This window comes from Oncorhynchus mykiss, chromosome 5, assembly GCF_013265735.2.
Source record: "Oncorhynchus mykiss isolate Arlee chromosome 5, USDA_OmykA_1.1, whole genome shotgun sequence".
NCBI lineage: Eukaryota > Metazoa > Chordata > Actinopteri > Salmoniformes > Salmonidae > Oncorhynchus > Oncorhynchus mykiss.
The window spans coordinates 82,540,753-82,560,555 of NC_048569.1; the positions used below are offsets into that span (position 1 = coordinate 82,540,753).

The window sequence follows — 19,803 nt, forward strand, 5'->3', positions numbered from 1 at the left end:
GGCGCTTGGCTTACACATGCAAATTCAGCACACAACATTCTATAATAAAATAGTTATTTGACGTGTCAAATTAAAGCTTACTTAACGGTCAAATTGTGTTATTTGACGTGTATCTTTTGGACACGCAAAGACCCAAACGGCGTTCCATACGTAACAACATAGTCATAACGAAACTTTTATTCGGTCAAATAAGCCACACGTAGCAAATAAGCCATTACATTTTCTGTTAACCAAATTCGACACCCTCGTTGACCTCCATACAAAAACTGAGCGTGCCTGCTGGATAAGACAGATTTTGGGCCCAGTTATCCCATGGCGACTTTGACAAGCAAAACTCATGCCCAGAAACACATACTCGGGTCTAACGGGCCTATCGTGCCGACCTACGCATGTGCAACCCGTCAAAATCAATGGCACTCCTATATAAAGTTATTTTGGACGAAAATGAAAACGTGTCAGTTTGTCACTTTCACGAGTTTGAAGTAATAACATGTTAAACTACTTAAAACATTGTCTCGAATGTATGTTGTGCCTTTCGATTTCGAGAAAATTAACAACTAAGGAATAACGTTTCACTTCTCTCATTGAATTCTCTAACCCCAAACCCCGGCCTGGTCTGCTTGGTCTCCTTCGCAAGCGTTTCCTGAAGTGTTGTGATGTTGTGACTCGGGGTTTAGAAACTATGTACTAATGTCGCTGCTAAAGGGGAAGTTAAATACAGAAAACTACATTTCCCAGAAGTCCATGCAGGGCTCTTTACGTCATCTCATAAATATAAAGCTTTCGTGGGTGTAAACAAATCTTCAAATCCCGCCAGCTTCATCAAATGCTTCACATATCTAATGAGCTTGACTGGCTGGTTTCATACCGCAGCAAAACATCCTTTATAATGGCGGTCTCGATAGCAACCGAGCGGCATTGACCGGCGATTTCACCAGCAGCCAGCAAAAGAAAACAAATTGCACGGCCTGGCTAGCTCTCTTGCTTTCTCCATTGCTAGCTGGAAAACGCAAGTGGAATAATGTATGTAACGAATAAACTGCAAGGGTACCTGCCGGAACTAACGTTAGCTAACTAGCTTTATTTATTTGGAGTTCATAGTGGTTGTTGCTACTGTTAGCTTGCTTGCTAACGTTAGCGCATTCACTTGCGGAAAATGGAAAGTGTGCGGATAGTGGCTGGGGAGAGGAGCCGATTGGAGGTGGATTCCCTGTCAACATCAGTCGGAATATTAGACTCGGAAATTGGACAAATAAGAAGTGGCAGCAAGTTTTTAAAGGCCAGTGGTGGTGCACTCTTCCCCGCTGGAAAAATAACTGCGACGGGGGAAGATGATGGCGGGGGCGGGGAGACAAAACTCTTGGGACTTGCTACCACCTCCCTACTTCACATAGCGATACGGAACGGGATTTACCAAAACCAGGCTGCTAACGCCACCAGTAGTGCTGCCAATCTCAACATGACCACCGGTAAAACACCCAACATCTACAGCCTCGTATCGGTCAGCAGCACCAGCGTGAACTCGTTGTTGACCAGGAGACGGCGGCACAAGAGGAACCTCTCGGCCGCAGCTTTGACAATCTCAAGCCCACCCGCAGTCTCCTCCGTTGGGGGAGTGAGACCCACACTGTCCGCATCGTCTGTCAGCAACACACTGAGCCTGGATAGAAAGACCTTGCTTCGCCAGAAGCAGGCGAAGCAGCTCCAGCCCAACGACAAGGCGTGGGTCCGAGCTGACCTCCAGCAGGGTTGTATCCACGTCCATGACCGACTCACGCCCTCCTACCCCCGGGCGGTACTATGCGCCGTGGACACCACCGCTGGGGAGATAGCGGCTCGTCTGGGGCAGCTTGGAGGTAAATGTGGAGGGATACTAAGAATGACTCGCAAAACAAGTGCTTATGTTGACCTGAACGGTAACTGCAATGGTAGCCATGGGCATATTGACTACCAACTTGGTGTGAATAAAAGTAACAACGTGAAGACCTCCTACCCAGGTTCTGTGATCTCCTACTCAGGGTCAGAGGAGAACCAACCAGTCTCTCCAATCAAGCGGCTTCATAGCAATAACAACCATGCTCAATATTACCTGGAAACAAATATATTACTTTCTGACTACAAGATACCAAGCACCTCTTCCTCTGAGGTTTATCTAAATGACAGTGAGGGTGCAGACATGGGCCTGAGTGGGGCCGACAGTTGTGGACTGTACTCAGGCTCAGACATGGAGAGTAGCACCTTTGATGATTTGAGCCCCGGTGGTCCGCGGCCCAGCCAACACCGGAACTCCCTCAGTGATGCTGCTGTCCTTGGGACAAACTCCTCAGTGCTCAGCCCAAACTTAGATTCTGCCACGGAGGAATTGGACCCGTTTGGGAGTTCCTCAGACGAGGTTGAGCTTGACCCTTCCCCGACACACACAGCCAGCATCCCCACTGTCACTCGGCAACAGACCCTGGAGGGGAAATCCATGCACGTCCCCTCAACTGATGCCTGCAAAGCTCCTGACAACAGGCTATCAAAGTCAAACCAACTGGAAGACAAAAAGGCTACTGATGAAGGTGGAAAAACAGGTAGCACTGGAGGAGAACCCAGACTGATCAATCCCCTGTCAAGCTGTGGCAGTAACTCACTGGCCCTACCTCTGACTGGCAGAGCAGCTGTTGAGTGTGACCTGGTCGTTTCAGGGGAGCTGAGAGGGGTCCCAGGCCCAGAGAAAGCCTCACCAGCACCGGCCCTCTTCGCCCAGCTGCACGGTGGAGCTATGAGGAGGCTGGAGGATGATGAGAAGCCTCTGCAGATGCAGAATGAGTACCTCTCTAATCTGGGCTATGGAGACCCGTGGCGGGTACAGGAAGAGGGTATGGACCCAGAAATAGGCTGTCTCATACGCTTCTACGCAGGTGAGTGTGACCTTAGAAAATGTGATTCATTTATTATTGTGGCTATTAATGAATGATTATGTACTGGTTATAAATGTTTTATCTGTGGATTTTGTTATGACGTCCTTATGTAGGTTATTAAGTAGGCACCCTTCAAATAAAGTGTACCAGTATTTCTGTGTTGAAGGTGAGTGAGGATTGGGTGGGTCAGGTGACTGTTTCAGTGCTAAATAAGGACACAGCCAGGGTAAGCAGCTTCTAGTCAGATTCTCTAGGTTAACTTAGCTTGGTGGTTCTCCCTTGGCCCCTGCACTGCTATCCCTGCCCTGGCTGTCAGTTTGATTGTGTTTGGCTAGTGCTCTGCCCATTATCATGCTGTCAACCCATTCTTAGTCCTACTAAAGTACTGTGTGACCATCCACTACAATGGCATTATGTTTGGTCAGTCGGATTGTCAAAACAAGAAGATGATTCAATTGTTCCAGCGGCCGGAGACAATAGCCTGCCTTGTGCCTCCGAACCGCCTACACGCTCCACCCCCCACGGGGAATGATGAATAGGCAGACACATCTGGAGGTAACAGGTGTGCTCATTTTCCATGATGCCCCAAGATCACAATGATTGTTAGGAACCACTTTGGAAAAGTGTGTTATTGTTTTGGATGTTGTTGGAGGGAGGATGGAGCATATGGACAGCAGGGATCAGTATGTTTTGAGGTTAACAATAAGTAGATTTGTTTTTGACCATATCATCTCCGATCTAACCAGAGGCATTCAGATGAAAAAAAACGAATCCCTAACAAACAAACCGCTTATGTTTGATATGGCCTAGAACAGAGATGGGCAACTTTGATGGGGGTGGGGGCCACAAAAAAAATCAAAACTCATCATGTGGGGCCTTAATGGCTCGCGGGTCTGCGTACCCGCATCCATACCCACACATGCGGTCAGAGCTGGCTCTAGCTTTTTGGGGTCCTTAAGCAACATTTTGTTGGGGGGCTGTTGAAGTTTTAGAGTTAAAAGTTAGGAAGCTTTTACTCACCAATGTAACAGTGTGGTCAAAGGCTTATTATAGACTGGGTGGTTCAGTCCCTGAATACAGATTGTCTGGAAGCCGTGATATATAAAACCGTATACCATGGGTATGACAAAACATTTATTTTTACTTAGCCAATTACGCTGGTAGCCAGGCACCTCAGGGGTTTGTGGTATATTTCGTTACATTGTGCATAAGAACAGCCCTGAGCTGTGGTATGTTGGCCATATACCACACCCCATCGGGCCTTATTGCTTAAGTAACTTATAGGTAACCAGATCATGAGTACAACTACTGTACAAACATAGTTATGTTTTTGTATTATTACATATTTATTAAAGATGCACTATGCAGAAATCACTCTGCTATTTCCTGGTTGAAAAAATGTGAATAGTTTGCCTAATTTCAGTTTGTGATAAAACAAGCAAGTATAGTGTAAATAATCATTGTACCATCTAAACCGCTGTGAAACATATTTTCCATAACCCAAACTGTAGTATTTTCAGCTGTTTGAAGCTGGTGTACAAAACTGAAAGTAAAATACGCAAAAACAAAACTTAAAAATAGGAAGCATAGAAATAGTGCACAAATAACAGATCTACCACTTCTTAGACTTGATTTTAATGAGTGACAGATCTATAACTCTAATTTCTATGTGAATTTTGTCAAGTCGCCCAAGAATTTGTATATTGGAGCTTTAACTTATCCAGAAATATTATCTAAACTACCACAATGCACTATTTCTCAACGTCATATGAATGATCTACTACCGAGTTCGTATGCTGGCGCGGTAGCTAGCTCAAGCTAGCTAACGTTAGCCGCTAGCATGTAATTACATTCCAGACCAAATGTTGGCGGTGTTGTATTGTAGCTCACCAATCACATGAAGTGTGATGTAAACAAGAAGCAAATGGGTCACGTACACATGATGTGTGGATGTGTTATCTAGTGGGAATCCGCTAGCATGGCAGACTGGTGCCTTCTTGCGGTGGGCTCAAAAGAGAAAAGCATACCTGCTTGTTCTAATTTTGTAGTACATATGTTTTGTAAACTTTTCGTCATGTTCTCTGTGAAGTAGGCTGCGGGAGTTTTGTAATTTTTCCACCTTGTCTTAGTGCTAGCTGACAGACATCTGGAATATATGTATACTGAACAAAAAATATAAACGCAACATGGAACAAAATCAACGATTTTACTGAGTTAAAGTTCATATAAGGAAATCGGTCAATTGGAATAAATGAATTTGGCCCTAACCTATGGATTTCATATGACTGGGCAGGGGCGCAGCCATGGGTGATCCAGGCCCAGTCACAGGGGATCCAGGCCCAGTCATTCAGAATGAGTTTTTCCCCAAAAAAGGGTTTTTATTACAGACAGAAATACACCTCAGTTTCATCAGCTGTCCAGGTGGCTGTTCTCAGATGATCCGGCAGGCGAAGAAGCCGGATGTGGAGGTTCTGGGCTGGTGTGGTTATACATGGTCTGAGGTTGTGAGGCCAGTTGGACGTACTGCCAAATTCTAAAATGACGCTGGCAACAGCTCTTGTGGATGTTCCTGCAGTCAGCATGTCAATTGCGTGCACCCTCAAAATTGAGACATCTGTGGCATTGTGTTGTGTGACCAAACTGCATATTTTAGAGTGCCCTTTTATTGTCCCAAGCACAAGGGCATCTGTGTAATGATCATGTCAGGTGGATGGATTATCTTGGCAAAGGAGAAATGCTCACTAACAGGGATGTAAATGAATTTGTGCACAACTTTTGAGAGAATCTTTTTGTGTGTATGGAACATTTCTGCTATCTTTTATTTCAGCTCATGAAACATGGGACCAACACTACACGTTGCATTTTATATTTGTTTTCAGTATATTTTGGATTTCCTTGACTCTCCCTTGGCCCTGCGAACCCCCCCCCCCCTTTTTGGTAGCTAACCCAGCCTGCACTCTTAAGTTTTACGATCAATCTGTAAACCTGCTCTCTCTGTTTTTAATCTGTGGTTATGTGTTAGTTGTGTTCTAGCTGATCTAGTTTGCCGACCATAACCGTGGTAGTTGGATGGGCCCCAGCCATCAATGTGTAAGTTTCTGCTTTGATCTGTAGTTATGCTTTAGCCGGTCTCTAGTAGTTGGGGTCTAGCTTGCTGACCATAACCGTGGTGTTTGGCTAGGCTAATAGCTAATTGGTTAAATAGCTATTGTTAGCTAGCTGGCTAGCTTGCGGACTAAGATGACTGTACAGTATAACTTTAAACCGTCCCCTCGCCCATACCTGGGCTCGAACCAGGGACCCTCTGCACACATCGTTACCCATCGCTCCACAAAAGCCGCGGCCCTTGCAGAGCAAGGGGAAACACTACTTCAAGAGCTCAGAGCAAGTGACGTCACCGATTGAAATGCTATTTAGCGCGCACCACCGCTAACTAGCTAGCTATTTCACATCCGTTACAACTGCATATAGCTAACATTCTTTGATAACTGGTTAGATGGCATTATGCATTTCCAAAACATTGGTTTACTTTAATGTAGCTGTAAAATAGGTTTTGATAGCAACTGGCTGACTCATGTAGTGCAAACAAAGTTAGCAGGCTAATAAGGCTAACGTTAGCAGGCGAATAAGGCTAATGTTAGCAGGCGAATAAGGCTGACGTTAGCAGGCGAATAAGGCTGATGTTAGCAGGCGAATAAGGCTGACGTTAGCAGGCGAATAAGGCTGACGTTAGCAGGCGAATAAGGCTGACGTTAGCAGGCGAATAAGGCTGACGTTAGCAGGCGAATAAGGCTGACGTTAGCAGGCGAATAAGGCTGACGTTAGCAGGCGAATAAGGCTGACGTTAGCAGGCGAATAATGCTGACGTTAGCAGGCGAATAAGGCTGACGTTAGCAGGCGAATAAGGCTGACGTTAGCAGGCGAATATGGCTGACGTTAGCAGGCGAATATGGCTGACGTTAGCAGGCGAATATGGCTGACGTTAGCAGGCGAATATGGCTGACGTTAGCAGGCGAATATGGCTGACGTTAGCAGGCGAATATGGCTAACGTTAGCAGGCAAGTTGGCAAGCAACCTTGCAAGTTTATTTGTAACAATACATTCATAAAGTATTTGCTTATAAGTTGGCAGAAAATGTAATTGAAAACAGAAGTTATACATTTGAAGTTATTTCTTTTGGAGTTTACATTATAGGGAATAGGCTGGCTTATCGGGCCCTCCGTATTACATCATCCCCTGGAAAAACATTTTCCAACATGACTTCCGGCATCCTTCAGAATTCTGATCGGTTTTCTGTAATAACTCGAAAAATAGAAAATTAGGTGTAAAAATTAGGTGTAACTTTGATGCGTTTACTAATGCAAATCTATATATTACATGTGGTTACATTTATGCTGCCTACCCTATAATTTCCTGCAATTCTACACATTTTGCATGGTGCAGAGAGAAATGTATAGACTAACAAATTTTATGAAGTTGTAGTAATTTTGCTGTGAAAAATGAGTAGTTTTTAATATGGTATGAGTGTGACTAACAAAATTCAATGCCCCCAAGATTACTACAAGTTTAGATAGATAGCTTTCCGCTAGAATAATTTGCCAATCTAAAGATGTTTTGCTGACATGGGCTAATTGAGTGACTATCAGTGACTAACATAACGAGAACTGCTGAATCACAACGGAATTTACAAATTGCACATTGGGTATTCTACTAATCTAGTTGAGAGTTAAGACTTTTTTTCTGTGTGGAAATTGATCCATGGGCCTACAAAAGGGGATGGAGTTGCCCATCCCTGGCCTAGAATAACACTAGTAAAGGAGATGATCTGTTATGTGAAGGGATACATGGCTCCAGGTCTCCCCAGGGCAGGGTTAGTCTACAGAGAGCTTTTGTACCTGTGTCTCTGTGTGAGAGTAGCTGGTATGGTGTGCAGGGGCCTGCATTGAGCAAGAATGTGGCGTGAGAGGAAAAAGGAGAAGCACTAGTATGATGGAGGAGAGAAGGGAAGTCTTGTAATCAGGAACATACTGTTTCAGAGAGATTTCTGGACTGAAGCTCTCCGTCTTTCTCTGTCATGCCACCCCTCTCATGCCACCCCTTCTTTCTTTCTCATGCCACCCCCTCTCTTTCTCTCGTTCTCTCTCATGCCACCACCTCTCTATTTCTTTCTCTCTTTGCATGCCAAGTACCCATTCATTCAATTCAGAAAGTATCCATTCAGTTAAAGAGGCAATCTGCACTTTTTAGACTTATACATTAGTCATATATTCCCATTGATTGTTTAAGAATATAATTGATACATTTCTCATACGCTTAGTACAACTGTCACTAAACCACAACCCAAAATATAAGCTTGGTTTACTCTAATGTTTGTAAATGTAAACAACCACTGTATAGCCTCAAAGCATGGTTTAAACAATAATTTTGGATACATACTATAGTTCTGTCTATGAATGTTAGTGGTTAGATTTCTCCAGGCCCATCCCTCAGCTTTTTACCAAAACGGGGTGGTCACTTTTTCAACTGCAGATTAACCCTGTAAAGGACTCTTAATCATTCATGTTACAGTTACAACCAGTTGACAAACTAGGATGGGGTCGCGAGAGCAAAAATTGCGCTTGATTCATAGGGGTTACTTCAGTAACCTCCGGTAGCAGCTTGATGCGGTTGTAATAAACAGAGCGGATTCTGTTTTCTTTCAAAAAATGTCGCTCTATCTTTTGAACCATTTAGGCTAAACAATGTTATGATCCCATCACTGAAAGAAAATACTCTCAGGAACATGTACAGTGGGGCAAAAAACTATTTAGTCAGCCACCAATTGTGCAAGTTCTCCCACTTAAAAAGATGAGAGGCCTGTAATTTTCATCATAGGTACACTTCAACTATGACAGACAAAATGAGAAAAAAAAATCCAGAAAATCACATTGTAGGATTTTTAATGAATTTATTTGCAAATTATGGTGGAAAATAAGTATTTGGTCAATAACAAAAGTTTCTCAATACTTTGTTATATACCCTTTGTTGGCAATGACAGAGGTCAAATGTTTTCTGTAAGTCTTCACAAGGTTTTCACACACTGCTGCTGGTATTTTGGCCCATTCCTCCATGCAGATCTCCTCTAGAGCAGTGATGTTTTGGGGCTGTTGCTGGGCAACACGGACTTTCAACTCCCTCCAAAGATTTTCTATGGGGTTAAGATCTGGAGACTGGCTAGGCCATTCCATGACCTTGAAATGCTTCTTACTAAGCCACTCCTTCGTTGCCCGGGCGGTGTGTTTGGGATCATTGTCATGCTGAAAGACCCAGCCACATTTCATGCCCTTGCTGATGGAAGGAGGTTTTCACTCAAAATCTCACGATACATGGCCCCATTCATTCTTTCCTTTACACGGATCAGTCGTCCTGGTCCCTTTGCAGAAAAACAGCTCCAAAGCATGATGTTTCCACCCCCATGCTTCACAGTAGGTATGGTGTTCTTTGGATGCAACTCGGCATTCTTTGTCCTCCAAACACGACGAGTTGAGTTTTTACCAAAAAGTTATATTTTGGTTTTATCTGACCATATGACATTCTTCCAATCTTCTTCTGGATCATCCAAATGCTCTCTAGCAAACTTCAGATGGGCCTGGACATGTACTGGCTTAAGCAGGGGGACACGTCTGGCACTGCAGGATTTGACTGCAGGATAGTGTGTTACTGATGGTAGGCTTTGTTACTTTGGTCCCAGCTCTCTGCAGGTCACCCCGTGGGGTCAAAATGATCACAAGAACGGTGAGCAAAAATCCCAGAACCACACGGGGGGGTGTGGTTCTGGGATTTTTGCTCACCGTTCTTGTGATCATTTTGACCCCACGGGTGAGATCTTGCGTGGAGCCCCAGATCGAGGGAGATTATCAGTGGTCTTGTATGTCTTTCATTTCCTAATAATTTCTCCCACAGTTGATTTCTTCAAACCAAGCTGCTTACCTATTGCAGATTCAGTCTTCCCAGTCTGGTGCAGGTCTACAATTTTGTTTCTGGTGTCCTTTGACAGCTCTTTGGTCTTGGCCATAGTGGAGTTTGGAGTGTGACTGTTTGAGGTTGTGGACGGGTGTCTTTTATACTGATAACAAGTTCAAACAGGTGCCATTATTACAGGTAACGAGTGGTGGACAGAGGATCCTCTTAAAGAAGAAGTTACAGGTCTGTGAGAGCCAGAAATCTCCAAATACTTATTTTCCACCATAATTTGCAAATAAATAAATTAAAAATCCTACAATGTGATTTTCTGGATTTTTTTTCTCATTTTGTCTGTCATAGTTGAAGTGTACATGTGATGAAAATTACAGGCCTCTCATCTTTTTAAGTGGGAGAACTTGCACAATTGGTGGCTGACTAAATACTTTTTTGCCCCACTGTATGTGTCTGTTTCCCTCTACAACATCCACAATCTGCACAGAACTCATTAGACCAGACACTAAATCAGACTAGGGGAGATTATCAATGATGATGTTCTTTTCTACACAGAAGATCATACAATATTAATCATACAACATTCCCAGTACCTTTCTGATGCGTTTCAGTCACTTCAAACCACACTTCCTTCATATTGAAATACGGTCAAAAGTATTGTCAGACTGATTTGTATTAGACTGTCACATCTCCAATTAAAAAAGTAAACATTGGCAGTTGATTACGTCCCACTTTTTACATTGTGTGTGGGTCTCGAAAAAATGTATATAAAAATGGGGTCACGGACCTCATCTTTGGGATCCCCTGCTTTACATTGTTGTTGTTAACGGCCTGTTGTAAGTTTGTACACACTAGCCTATAGCAATGTTGGAAGATGCCCGTTTGTTATGAAATGTATGTTAGTGATCAATAGTTACAGATCGCAACATTATTTTTGGCTCCAAGTAAGAAGGCTATTTTTGCTGCAGTTGGCAGTGTTAGCTAGCGCTAGTCAGCTGTACCTGCGCCAAAACGCTGGTATTTTTCATCCTATTATAGCTCGTTCTTCATCTTCTTTTTAAATAGTGAGCCAACATGTTTTCAGCACTATTATTTCCCTGACTTCCCAAAACTAGTTTCTGGTGCTTTCTCTTCTCTCTGCAGCAGACATATAGTGAGCAATATGTTTGGAACATCAAATCACAATAAAATCCCAGTATCGAATCGCAGTACATATCGAATCACAATGCATATCATTCCTGCACCTAAGTATCGTGATGATATCATATCGTTAGGTCCCTGGCTATTCCCAGCCCTAGTTTATGTAAATGTATTGGGGTGTGAAACTGGGAATGCTTTCTCCTTTCAGGGTGGGTTTTGGCATCTGTCTGGGAGTGTCAAGGCTATTCAAGACAAGGAGTTGATCTATTTTAGACTACATGTGGAAATAATTGAAGGAGACTTGGGTACTCAGGTTTTGCATTGTGTGTAAGGTAAGAGTTGTGTTGCCTAGGGCTGTTCATCCTTGGCAGTCAGAGGAGTCTGAGTCAGCACATTCTGAGTGCCCCCTGGAAAAGGCATGTTGGGGACACACACACATTGTGTGCTTTGCTGACAAGGAGAGAACAGTGAGCTGTGCAGAACTCTAATTTCATCTCCTCAGTGTTGATCTACCTGCGACAGCAGACAGTATACAGTATGCCTGCCCGCCTGGCTCCCTTTCAGCTGAGAACTGCATTACCCAGAGGTCACTGGCGCTCTGTCTCTGTTCCTCCCCAAGGTAACGGCTCTAGCTCCACTACCCAGCCCAGCAGCTTGGGCTGTGACCACCATGGAATTTTGGATGAGAGTTAATGGCCAGCCAAATGACTGCAGTCACCGTAAAAACCGCTCAACACACATTTTTAACTCTCCTCTGCTCCTGACTGCATGTGCTGTCATAAAAATAGAATGAATAGAACGGGTGTCCCAATTCCAGTCAATGAGGGGGTAATGTGTGGACTGGCAGCCATTGCAAGAAAAAAGCAGGAAGTAAAAGCAAGAAGTGTACCCATCAATATGTGCTGTGATTTGTTGATTCAACTCAACTGACATTACAAAAATACATTTCCTTGCATGAGCCAAATCAGTTAGCACAATTTAAATGAACATTCTACATTACCATATACATTATTTCATCACAATACCAGGCGAGTGTGCCCATGAGTTTACCAGTGAAATTGCCCGACCATCCCGTCTTCAGTCAGGTGTGTTTGTTCCCAAAAACTAAAATCGTACAAAAAATGGTTCTGGCGGTAATTTTATGATGTTCTTCCACCATAACCGTCGGTTACACAGTTCTATGGTAATTGTCCCAGCCCTACCAGAAGCTGGGCTTCTCTGCCCCTCTCAGACAGCCCTGTATCCCCCTTGTGGTTGTGGATCTTTACTCCCCTTAGCAACCTGGGTGGATTTACATGTGCTAGCATTGTTTTAATAGTATTGGATTGCACAAAAACAGTCTGTGGGGAAACCAGAAGTTAAAAACAACTCCATTTCAACTTACTGTGCCGGTGGCCAGGACGGATGGTCATTATGACAAAGGGAATTTGAGACAAAATATCTAAAGGATTGTATTATTAAACAGACTTTCCAAACGTGGGTCTGTTTACCTCAAAATTAAAGTCCCACACAAGTTATTCCCTTTTTGTCCACATATGGCACACATGCATTACTTTTATTTTGAGGTAAGGAGGGAGGAGGTGGGTCTATGTTTAATAATACAATCCTTTAGATATTTTGTCTCAAATTCCCTTCGTCATAATGACCATCCTGCCTACCGGCATAGTAAGTTGAAATGTAATTTTATTTCATTTCTGGCTTCGCACGGACTGTTTTTGTGCAATCCAGTACAATTTAAAAGCAACGCTTGCACATGTAAATCCACCCGCGTTGCTATAAACACCTACTCCCCTGGCTGTGGTTTAACTTGACAACCAAGCTTCCTTGTACTTCTGTCTGTATAACCATAGAAAGATGGAAAGAAAGTGTCAATGATTTGAGTGTGAAAATAAAGTTAGTTATGGAGTTTAATGTTCATATTGTGGACACACTAGAAGTTGATGTGTATGTGTTGTTGAGAATGGAAATCCATGGACAGTCCTTGGAGACTAGGCTTGTAGGGGACAGTTATTTGAGGCATGTGTGACTGAAAGGGTGGGCTGTCTTCTGGATGTCTAAGGTCAAACACAGACAGGACATTGGATAAGAGTTAGGATGTTTGGGATGCCTTTAGAAAATTATTGGATATAAGGGAAGGGCGAGGACAACAGAAGTGCTAAGAATGTCTACTCCGTCCGACTCTGTCTCAGACAGGAAGTGGTCATGGGGGACAGGATGTTGCTCTGAGGATAGGAATGGGCGGAAGGAAAGGGTGTACATGTATACATACATTGCGTGTGTGCATTAGCACAGACTATGTTTACACTACTCCACCTAAAGTGGTTGAAGTTTACATTACATTACAGAAGGATGTACGGTTGTCTAAAATTAGCCTATACCAATGTGTGTTAAATTGGTGCACAAAATGCTGTTGTATGTAGGCCTGTCACTAGTGGCCTGATCAGAGGATGAGCACATCATTGTGTGAAGGCCTGTCACTAGTGGCCTGATCAGAGGATGAGCACATCATTGTGTGAAGGCCTGTCACTAGTGGCCTGATCAGAGGATGAGCACATCATTGTGTGAAGGCCTGTCACTAGTGGCCTGATCAGAGGATGAGCACATCATTGTGTGAAGGCCTGTCACTAGTGGCCTGATCAGAGGATGAGCACATCATTGTGTGAAGGCCTGTCACTAGTGGCCTGATCAGAGGATGAGCACATCATTGTGTGAAGGCCTGTCACTAGTGGCCTGATCAGAGGATGAACACATCATTGTGTGAAGGCCTGTCACTAGTGGCCTGATCAGAGGATGAGCACATCATTGTGTGAAGGCCTGTCACTAGTGGCCTGATCAGAGGATGAGCACATCATTGTGTGAAGGCCTGTCACTAGTGGCCTGATCGGAGGATGAGCACATCATTGTGTGAAGGCCTGTCACTAGTGGCCTGATCGGAGGATGAGCACATCATTGTGTGAAGGCCTGTCACTAGTGGCCTGATCGGAGGATGAGCACATCATTGTGTGAAGGCCTGTCACTAGTGGCCTGATCGGAGGATGAGCACATCATTGTGTGAAGGCCTGTCACTAGTGGCCTGATCAGAGGATGAGCACATCATTGTGTGAAGGCCTGTCACTAGTGGCCTGATCAGAGGATGAGCACATCATTGTGTGAAGGCCTGTCACTAGTGGCCTGATCAGAGGATGAGCACATCATTGTGTGAAGGCCTGTCACTAGTGGCCTGATCAGAGGATGAGCACATCATTGTGTGAAGGCCTGTCACTAGTGGCCTGATCAGAGGATGAGCACATCATTGTGTGAAGGCCTGTCACTAGTGGCCTGATCAGAGGATGAGCACATCATTGTGTGAAGGCCTGTCACTAGTGGCCTGATCAGAGGATGAGCACATCATTGTGTGAAGGCCTGTCACTAGTGGCCTGATCAGAGGATGAGCACATCACTGTGTGAAGGCCTGTCACTAGTGGCCTGATCAGAGGCTACCGAGTGGCGCAGCGGTCTAAAGCACTGCATCTCAATGCTTGAGGCGTCACTACAGATACCCTGGTTCAATTCCAGGCTGTATCACAACCGTCCGTGATTGGGAGTCCCATAGGGCGGCGCACAATTGGCCCAGCGTCGTCCGGGTTTGGCCGGTGTAGGCCGTCATTGTAAATAAGAATTTGTTCTTAACTGACATGCCTAGTAAAAAAAAAAAAAATAGCACATCATTGTATGTAGGCCTGTAACCAGTGGCCTGATCAGAGGACGAGCACATCATTGTATGTAGGCCTGTAACCAGTGGCCTGATCAGAGGATGAGCACATCCATTAGGGAGAGGGGTGTGTGGGTGGAGGATTCCTCAAGCGTGTATGAGCCTCCTAGCTCTGAGCCCCAAACCCTCCATCAGTGGCTATTTTTGTGTGTGTGTGTGTTGGTTGGTAAGGCTGCCCATCCTTTGCTGTACCATAATTTACTTACTCTGAACATTATTTTCATGCTGTGGCCATGTTGATGGAACCGGTGGTCTGGAACCGGTGGTCTGGAACCGGTGGTCTCTGAAGTAGGGGGAGAGCAGCCAGATCAAGAGTGCATCCCAAATGGTACCTTTTTCCGTATTAGGTAAAAAGTAGTGCACTAGGGAATAGGTGGCCATTTATGATGCAAGCCAGATAGGCTGTAGGGACTCTGGGTAGAACAGACCAGATAGCTCTGTCTGGGACCAGAAACAGCCCCATGGAGGGGTGCGGGACTTGTCCCTAGAGCCGTGGGAGCGGACAGAAAAGGACCAGGGTGGAGGGCGGGGATGCTAATGAGGACACGCCACATTCTCTCTGAGAGGGCATTGTTTGGAATAACGTAATCCTCTCCTCACTGGGCTGGGGGGAATATATTTTTTTTAACCCCTCTGGTCTCGTTCTTGCGCACTCTTTCTCACTGCTCTGTTTATACCTCAGTCCCCCCTTCATTACCCTGCCAACCAGCATATAAACACTTCTGGCCTGGCAGCTCTATCTGTATGGTCAATAACCATAATCTACAGTATGTTGAATTGGACTGGAGTCCCTGTGTAGATAACTCGCACATTCCATACATTCCACAGGGCTGTTGTAGAGTGGACAGACCTGACTGTGCTGTTGATAGCTCTATCTTCTCATCTTTAGTCTGTCCTCTGGGGGTGTCCTCCTTCACCCTTCTCTCTTAAAGAGACAGAGGGCTACAGGATACCACTATGCAGCCTCTGGCCAGGGCTGGGCCACCTTTTTACCGTTTGTGTGTGTGTTTGTGTTACTTGTATGTAATGAGCATTGATGAATAGCACAGCAGTCTAGAGGACTTTGTCTAGAATGTCTTTCTCTCCTTTCCCCCTCCCTCCCTCCCTCTATCCCCCAAGCAAAGCACTGGAACACCTGAGAGCACGTGTGAGGCAGAGAGGGTATCAGAGGACGAAAACCGGCAATCTCAGGAAAATATGATCATGCACAAAAACACACACAAAGGGCTCTCTATAAGAAGAAACTGAGAAGCAGACAGATCTGGTTCAGTCAGCTGCTTTCATTCTTATTTTCTTTCTCTCTCCCTCTCTCTATCCCTTGCTCTCCCTCTTCCCCTTAGCCTCTCTCTAAAACTGGCTCCCGTGTGTGTGGGTCCCATTAACGCAGAATTCAGAGCCCCCCCTCACCAAAAAAAAGAAAACGCAGAAATATCTAGCTGCGTTTTGTAAACACAGATCCAAAATGCTTCTTATTGTAATTTCTGCTCGACATCAGAATAATTTTGTGCTGCTGTTGCACTTCTCCACTTGGATGACAATTCACGAACAGGGCATTCTATTGGCAGACAGCACTCTGACTGATGTGTAACTCATTTCTCTGGTACTTTTCTCAGTGGAGCCTACTTCTCTATGGTAAAATGCAAGATTAACTTCAAGCATAACAGGAAATGTAGCTGTCTACGTTCTTTCTATGACAAACATTTAGAAATAATGTTTATCATGACCTTTTTCATTGTAAGCTCATTTACTTGTGTGGCTTAGATCCAAATAGCGTTGCACTTCTGTGGTTATCTGATGAAAATGAAGCTATTTTCTGCCAAATGTGTTGCAATAATGTATTCTCTGTGAAGAAAAACTATGGTTGCACGCCCCTGATCTCTGTAGAATATTAAACGCCGGTGAAATGGTTTAAAAAAGTTTTTTGTTCAGCATTATGAAAATGATGATTGCAGAACTCAACATGACCCCTGGTACATGTGGGTGGGTGACAGCCTACATGAGAGCACACCCATTCTTAAAGCGCTAAAAATAGTGTTTTTCTACACACCCACCTTAGTGCTGCTAAAAATGCACACCACCATGCACTGACCCAGTCAATAATACAGGAGCTCCATCTGCTGCAGTTCTGGCTCAGACCAGGCTTATTTGCTACCTTCATTTATTGAGGAAAGTAAGGGCTAGAGTTCTGAATTACACCTACCCTTACACCTGCTCTCCATTCCTTAACACTGACCGTCCAGTCACCCCTCAGCCACTAGACCGATAAATTATACGGCACGTGACCTGTGACTAACCTCACCTAAACACAACGAGACACACACACAGAGACACACACACACACAGAGAAACACACACACACACACACAGAGACACACACACACACACACACACACACACACAGAAACACACACAGAGAAACACACACAGAGAGACACACACACATAGAGACACACACACACACACACACAGAGAGACAGAGACACACAGACACACACACACACACGCACAGAGACACACGCACAGAGACACACACGCACAGACACACACGCACACGCACAGAGACACACACGCACAGAGACACACACACACACACACACGCACAGAGACACACACACACACACACACAGACACACACACTGAGACACACACAGAGAGACTCACGCACACTCACAGAGAGAGAGCCTCTCTCTCCCCTGTCTCTGTTTATCTTACTTGGAAGATTTCTTCTTAAACATCTTTCTCTCAGCAGGAGCATCTGAGATTTTATGTTATTGTTTGTTTTCTCCAACCCCCCCCCCCCCCCCCCCTCCAGGTAAGCCGCAGTGTGTGGGTGGAGCAGACCGGGTGCAGCTGATGGGTGTGTTTAATGTGAGGAAGGGTAAGCTGGCCCTGCCTGTCAACCGGTGGTCACGACGACACGTCACCCTGAGTGGCACCTGTCTCATCGTCTCTTCCGTCAAATATGCTCACACCGGCAAGATGCACATCCTGCCCCTCATCGGTGGAAAGGTACTGAACACACACACTCCAGGGTTTCCGTTAGGAAAATGTGATGCCGGACAACATGACCAGGAAGATTTTAATTTACTGGCCATTTTTGAGAAATTTTCCGGACCCATATGCATTGGGTTACTCTCTGAGATGTACTGGACCCATATGCATTGGGTTACTCTCTGAGATGTACTGGACTCATATGCGTTGGGTTACTCTCTGAGATGTACTGGACCCATATGCATTGGGTTACTCTCTGAGATGTACTGGACTCATATGCATTGGGTTACTCTCTGAGATGTACTGGACCCATTTGCATTGGGTGCGTAACCCATTAGAGCATCCACCCACCGTGCTCAGAATAACAGTAATCCTATTTAGATTGTGGTAATGCATCTTAACAGAACATGAATGACAGAAATCCTATTTAGATTGTGGTAATGCATCTTAACAGAACATGAATGACAGAAATCCTATTTAGATTGTGGTAATGCATCTTAACAGAACATGAATGACAGAAATCCTATTTAGATTGTGGTAATGCATCTTAACAGAACATGAATGACAGAAATCCTATTTAGATTGTGGTAATGCATCTTAACAGAACATGAATGACAGAAATCCCATTTAGATTATGGTAATGAATCTTAATAGATAGATAGATAATGTGTCTTGAGTATAATTATAAATGCAAATCTCTCTCCAGAATGCACTCAGCTGTCTCCTGCCAATTCTTGCACATTCATTGTGTGATTTTTGTTTTGCTCTTTGATTCCCCATTTACATACAGTGCCTTTCAAAAGTATTCAGACCCCTTGACTTTCTCCACATTTGTTACATTACAGCCTTATTCTAAAATGGATTAAATAAATAAAAATCCTCAGAAATCTACATACAATACCCCATAATGACACAGCGAAAGCAGTTTAAAAAAAAAAAAACGATTAAAAGTAAAAAAACAACACTTATTTACATAAGTATTTAGACCCTTTGCTATGAGACTCGAAGTTGAGCTCTCTTCGAGGCAAGCAACACTGAAGCATATATGAGAGCTCCAGCTGTTCTGGACGACTGTGTGATAATGCTCTCGGTAATCAACATGAGCAATACCTTTAAACAGGTCAACATTCACAAAGCCGCGGGGCCAGACGGATTCCCAGGATGTGGACCAACTGGCAAGTGTCTTCACTGATATTTTCAACCTCTCCCTGACTGAGTCTGTAATACCTACATGTTTCAAGCAGACCATCATAGTATCTGTGCCCAAGGAAGCGAAGGGAACTTGCCTAATAGATTACCGCCCCGTACCACTCACGTCGGTAGCCATGAAGTGCTTTGAAAGGCTGGTCATGGCTCCAATCAACAGCATCATCCCAGAAACCACTCCACACTGCCCTTTCCCACCTGGAGAAAAGGAACACCTATGTGATAATGCTGTTCATTGACTACAGCTTAGCGTTCAACACTATAGTGCCCTCAAAGCTCATCACTAAGCTAAGGACCCTGGGACTAAACACCTCCCTCTGCAACTGGATCCTGGACTTACTGACAGGCCACCCCCAGGTTGTAAGGGTAGGCAAACACACGTCTGCCACGCTGATCCTCAACACTGGGGCCCCTCAGGAGTGCATGCTTAGTCCCCTCCTGTACTCCCTGTTCACCTATGACGGGGCTATAGTGGAGCGAGTCAAGAGATTCAAGTTCCTTAGTGTACATATCACCAACTAACTGTCATGGTCCAAACACACCAAGACAGCTGTAAAGAAGGCACGACAACACCTCAGGAGACTGAAAAGATTTAGCATGGGTCCCCAGATCCTCAAAAAGTTCTACAGCTGCACCATCTAGAGCATCCTGACCGTTTGCATCACCGCCTGGTATGGCAACTGCTCGGCATCTGACCGTAAGGCGCTAAAGAGGATAGTGCATACGGCCCAGTACATCACTGGGGCAAAGCTTCCTGCCATCCAGGACATATATACTAGGCTGTGTCAGAGGAAAGCCCCAAAAATTGTCAATGACTCCAGTCCCCCAAGTCATAGAATAGACTGTTCTCTCTGCTAC

The 19,803-nt window shown here is 44.6% G+C and overlaps 1 protein-coding gene across 2 annotated transcripts in view; it reads left to right on the forward strand.

Moving 5' to 3' along the window:
- Window positions 1–784: 784 nt before the first annotated feature.
- The window catches only part of LOC110523018 (PH domain leucine-rich repeat protein phosphatase 1), a 59,059-nt gene continuing 40,040 nt past the window's right edge, over window positions 785–19,803 (forward strand). The window contains exons 1-2 of one of the 2 annotated variants that reach the window (XM_036978554.1): window positions 785–2,903; window positions 17,561–17,757. In XM_036978554.1, the coding sequence (XP_036834449.1) occupies window positions 1,157–2,903; window positions 17,561–17,757 (1,944 nt within the window). In that variant the 5' untranslated portion in view covers window positions 785–1,156. The remainder of the gene's footprint in view (window positions 2,904–17,560; window positions 17,758–19,803) is intronic. The other variant, XM_036978556.1, reaches the window with a different exon arrangement.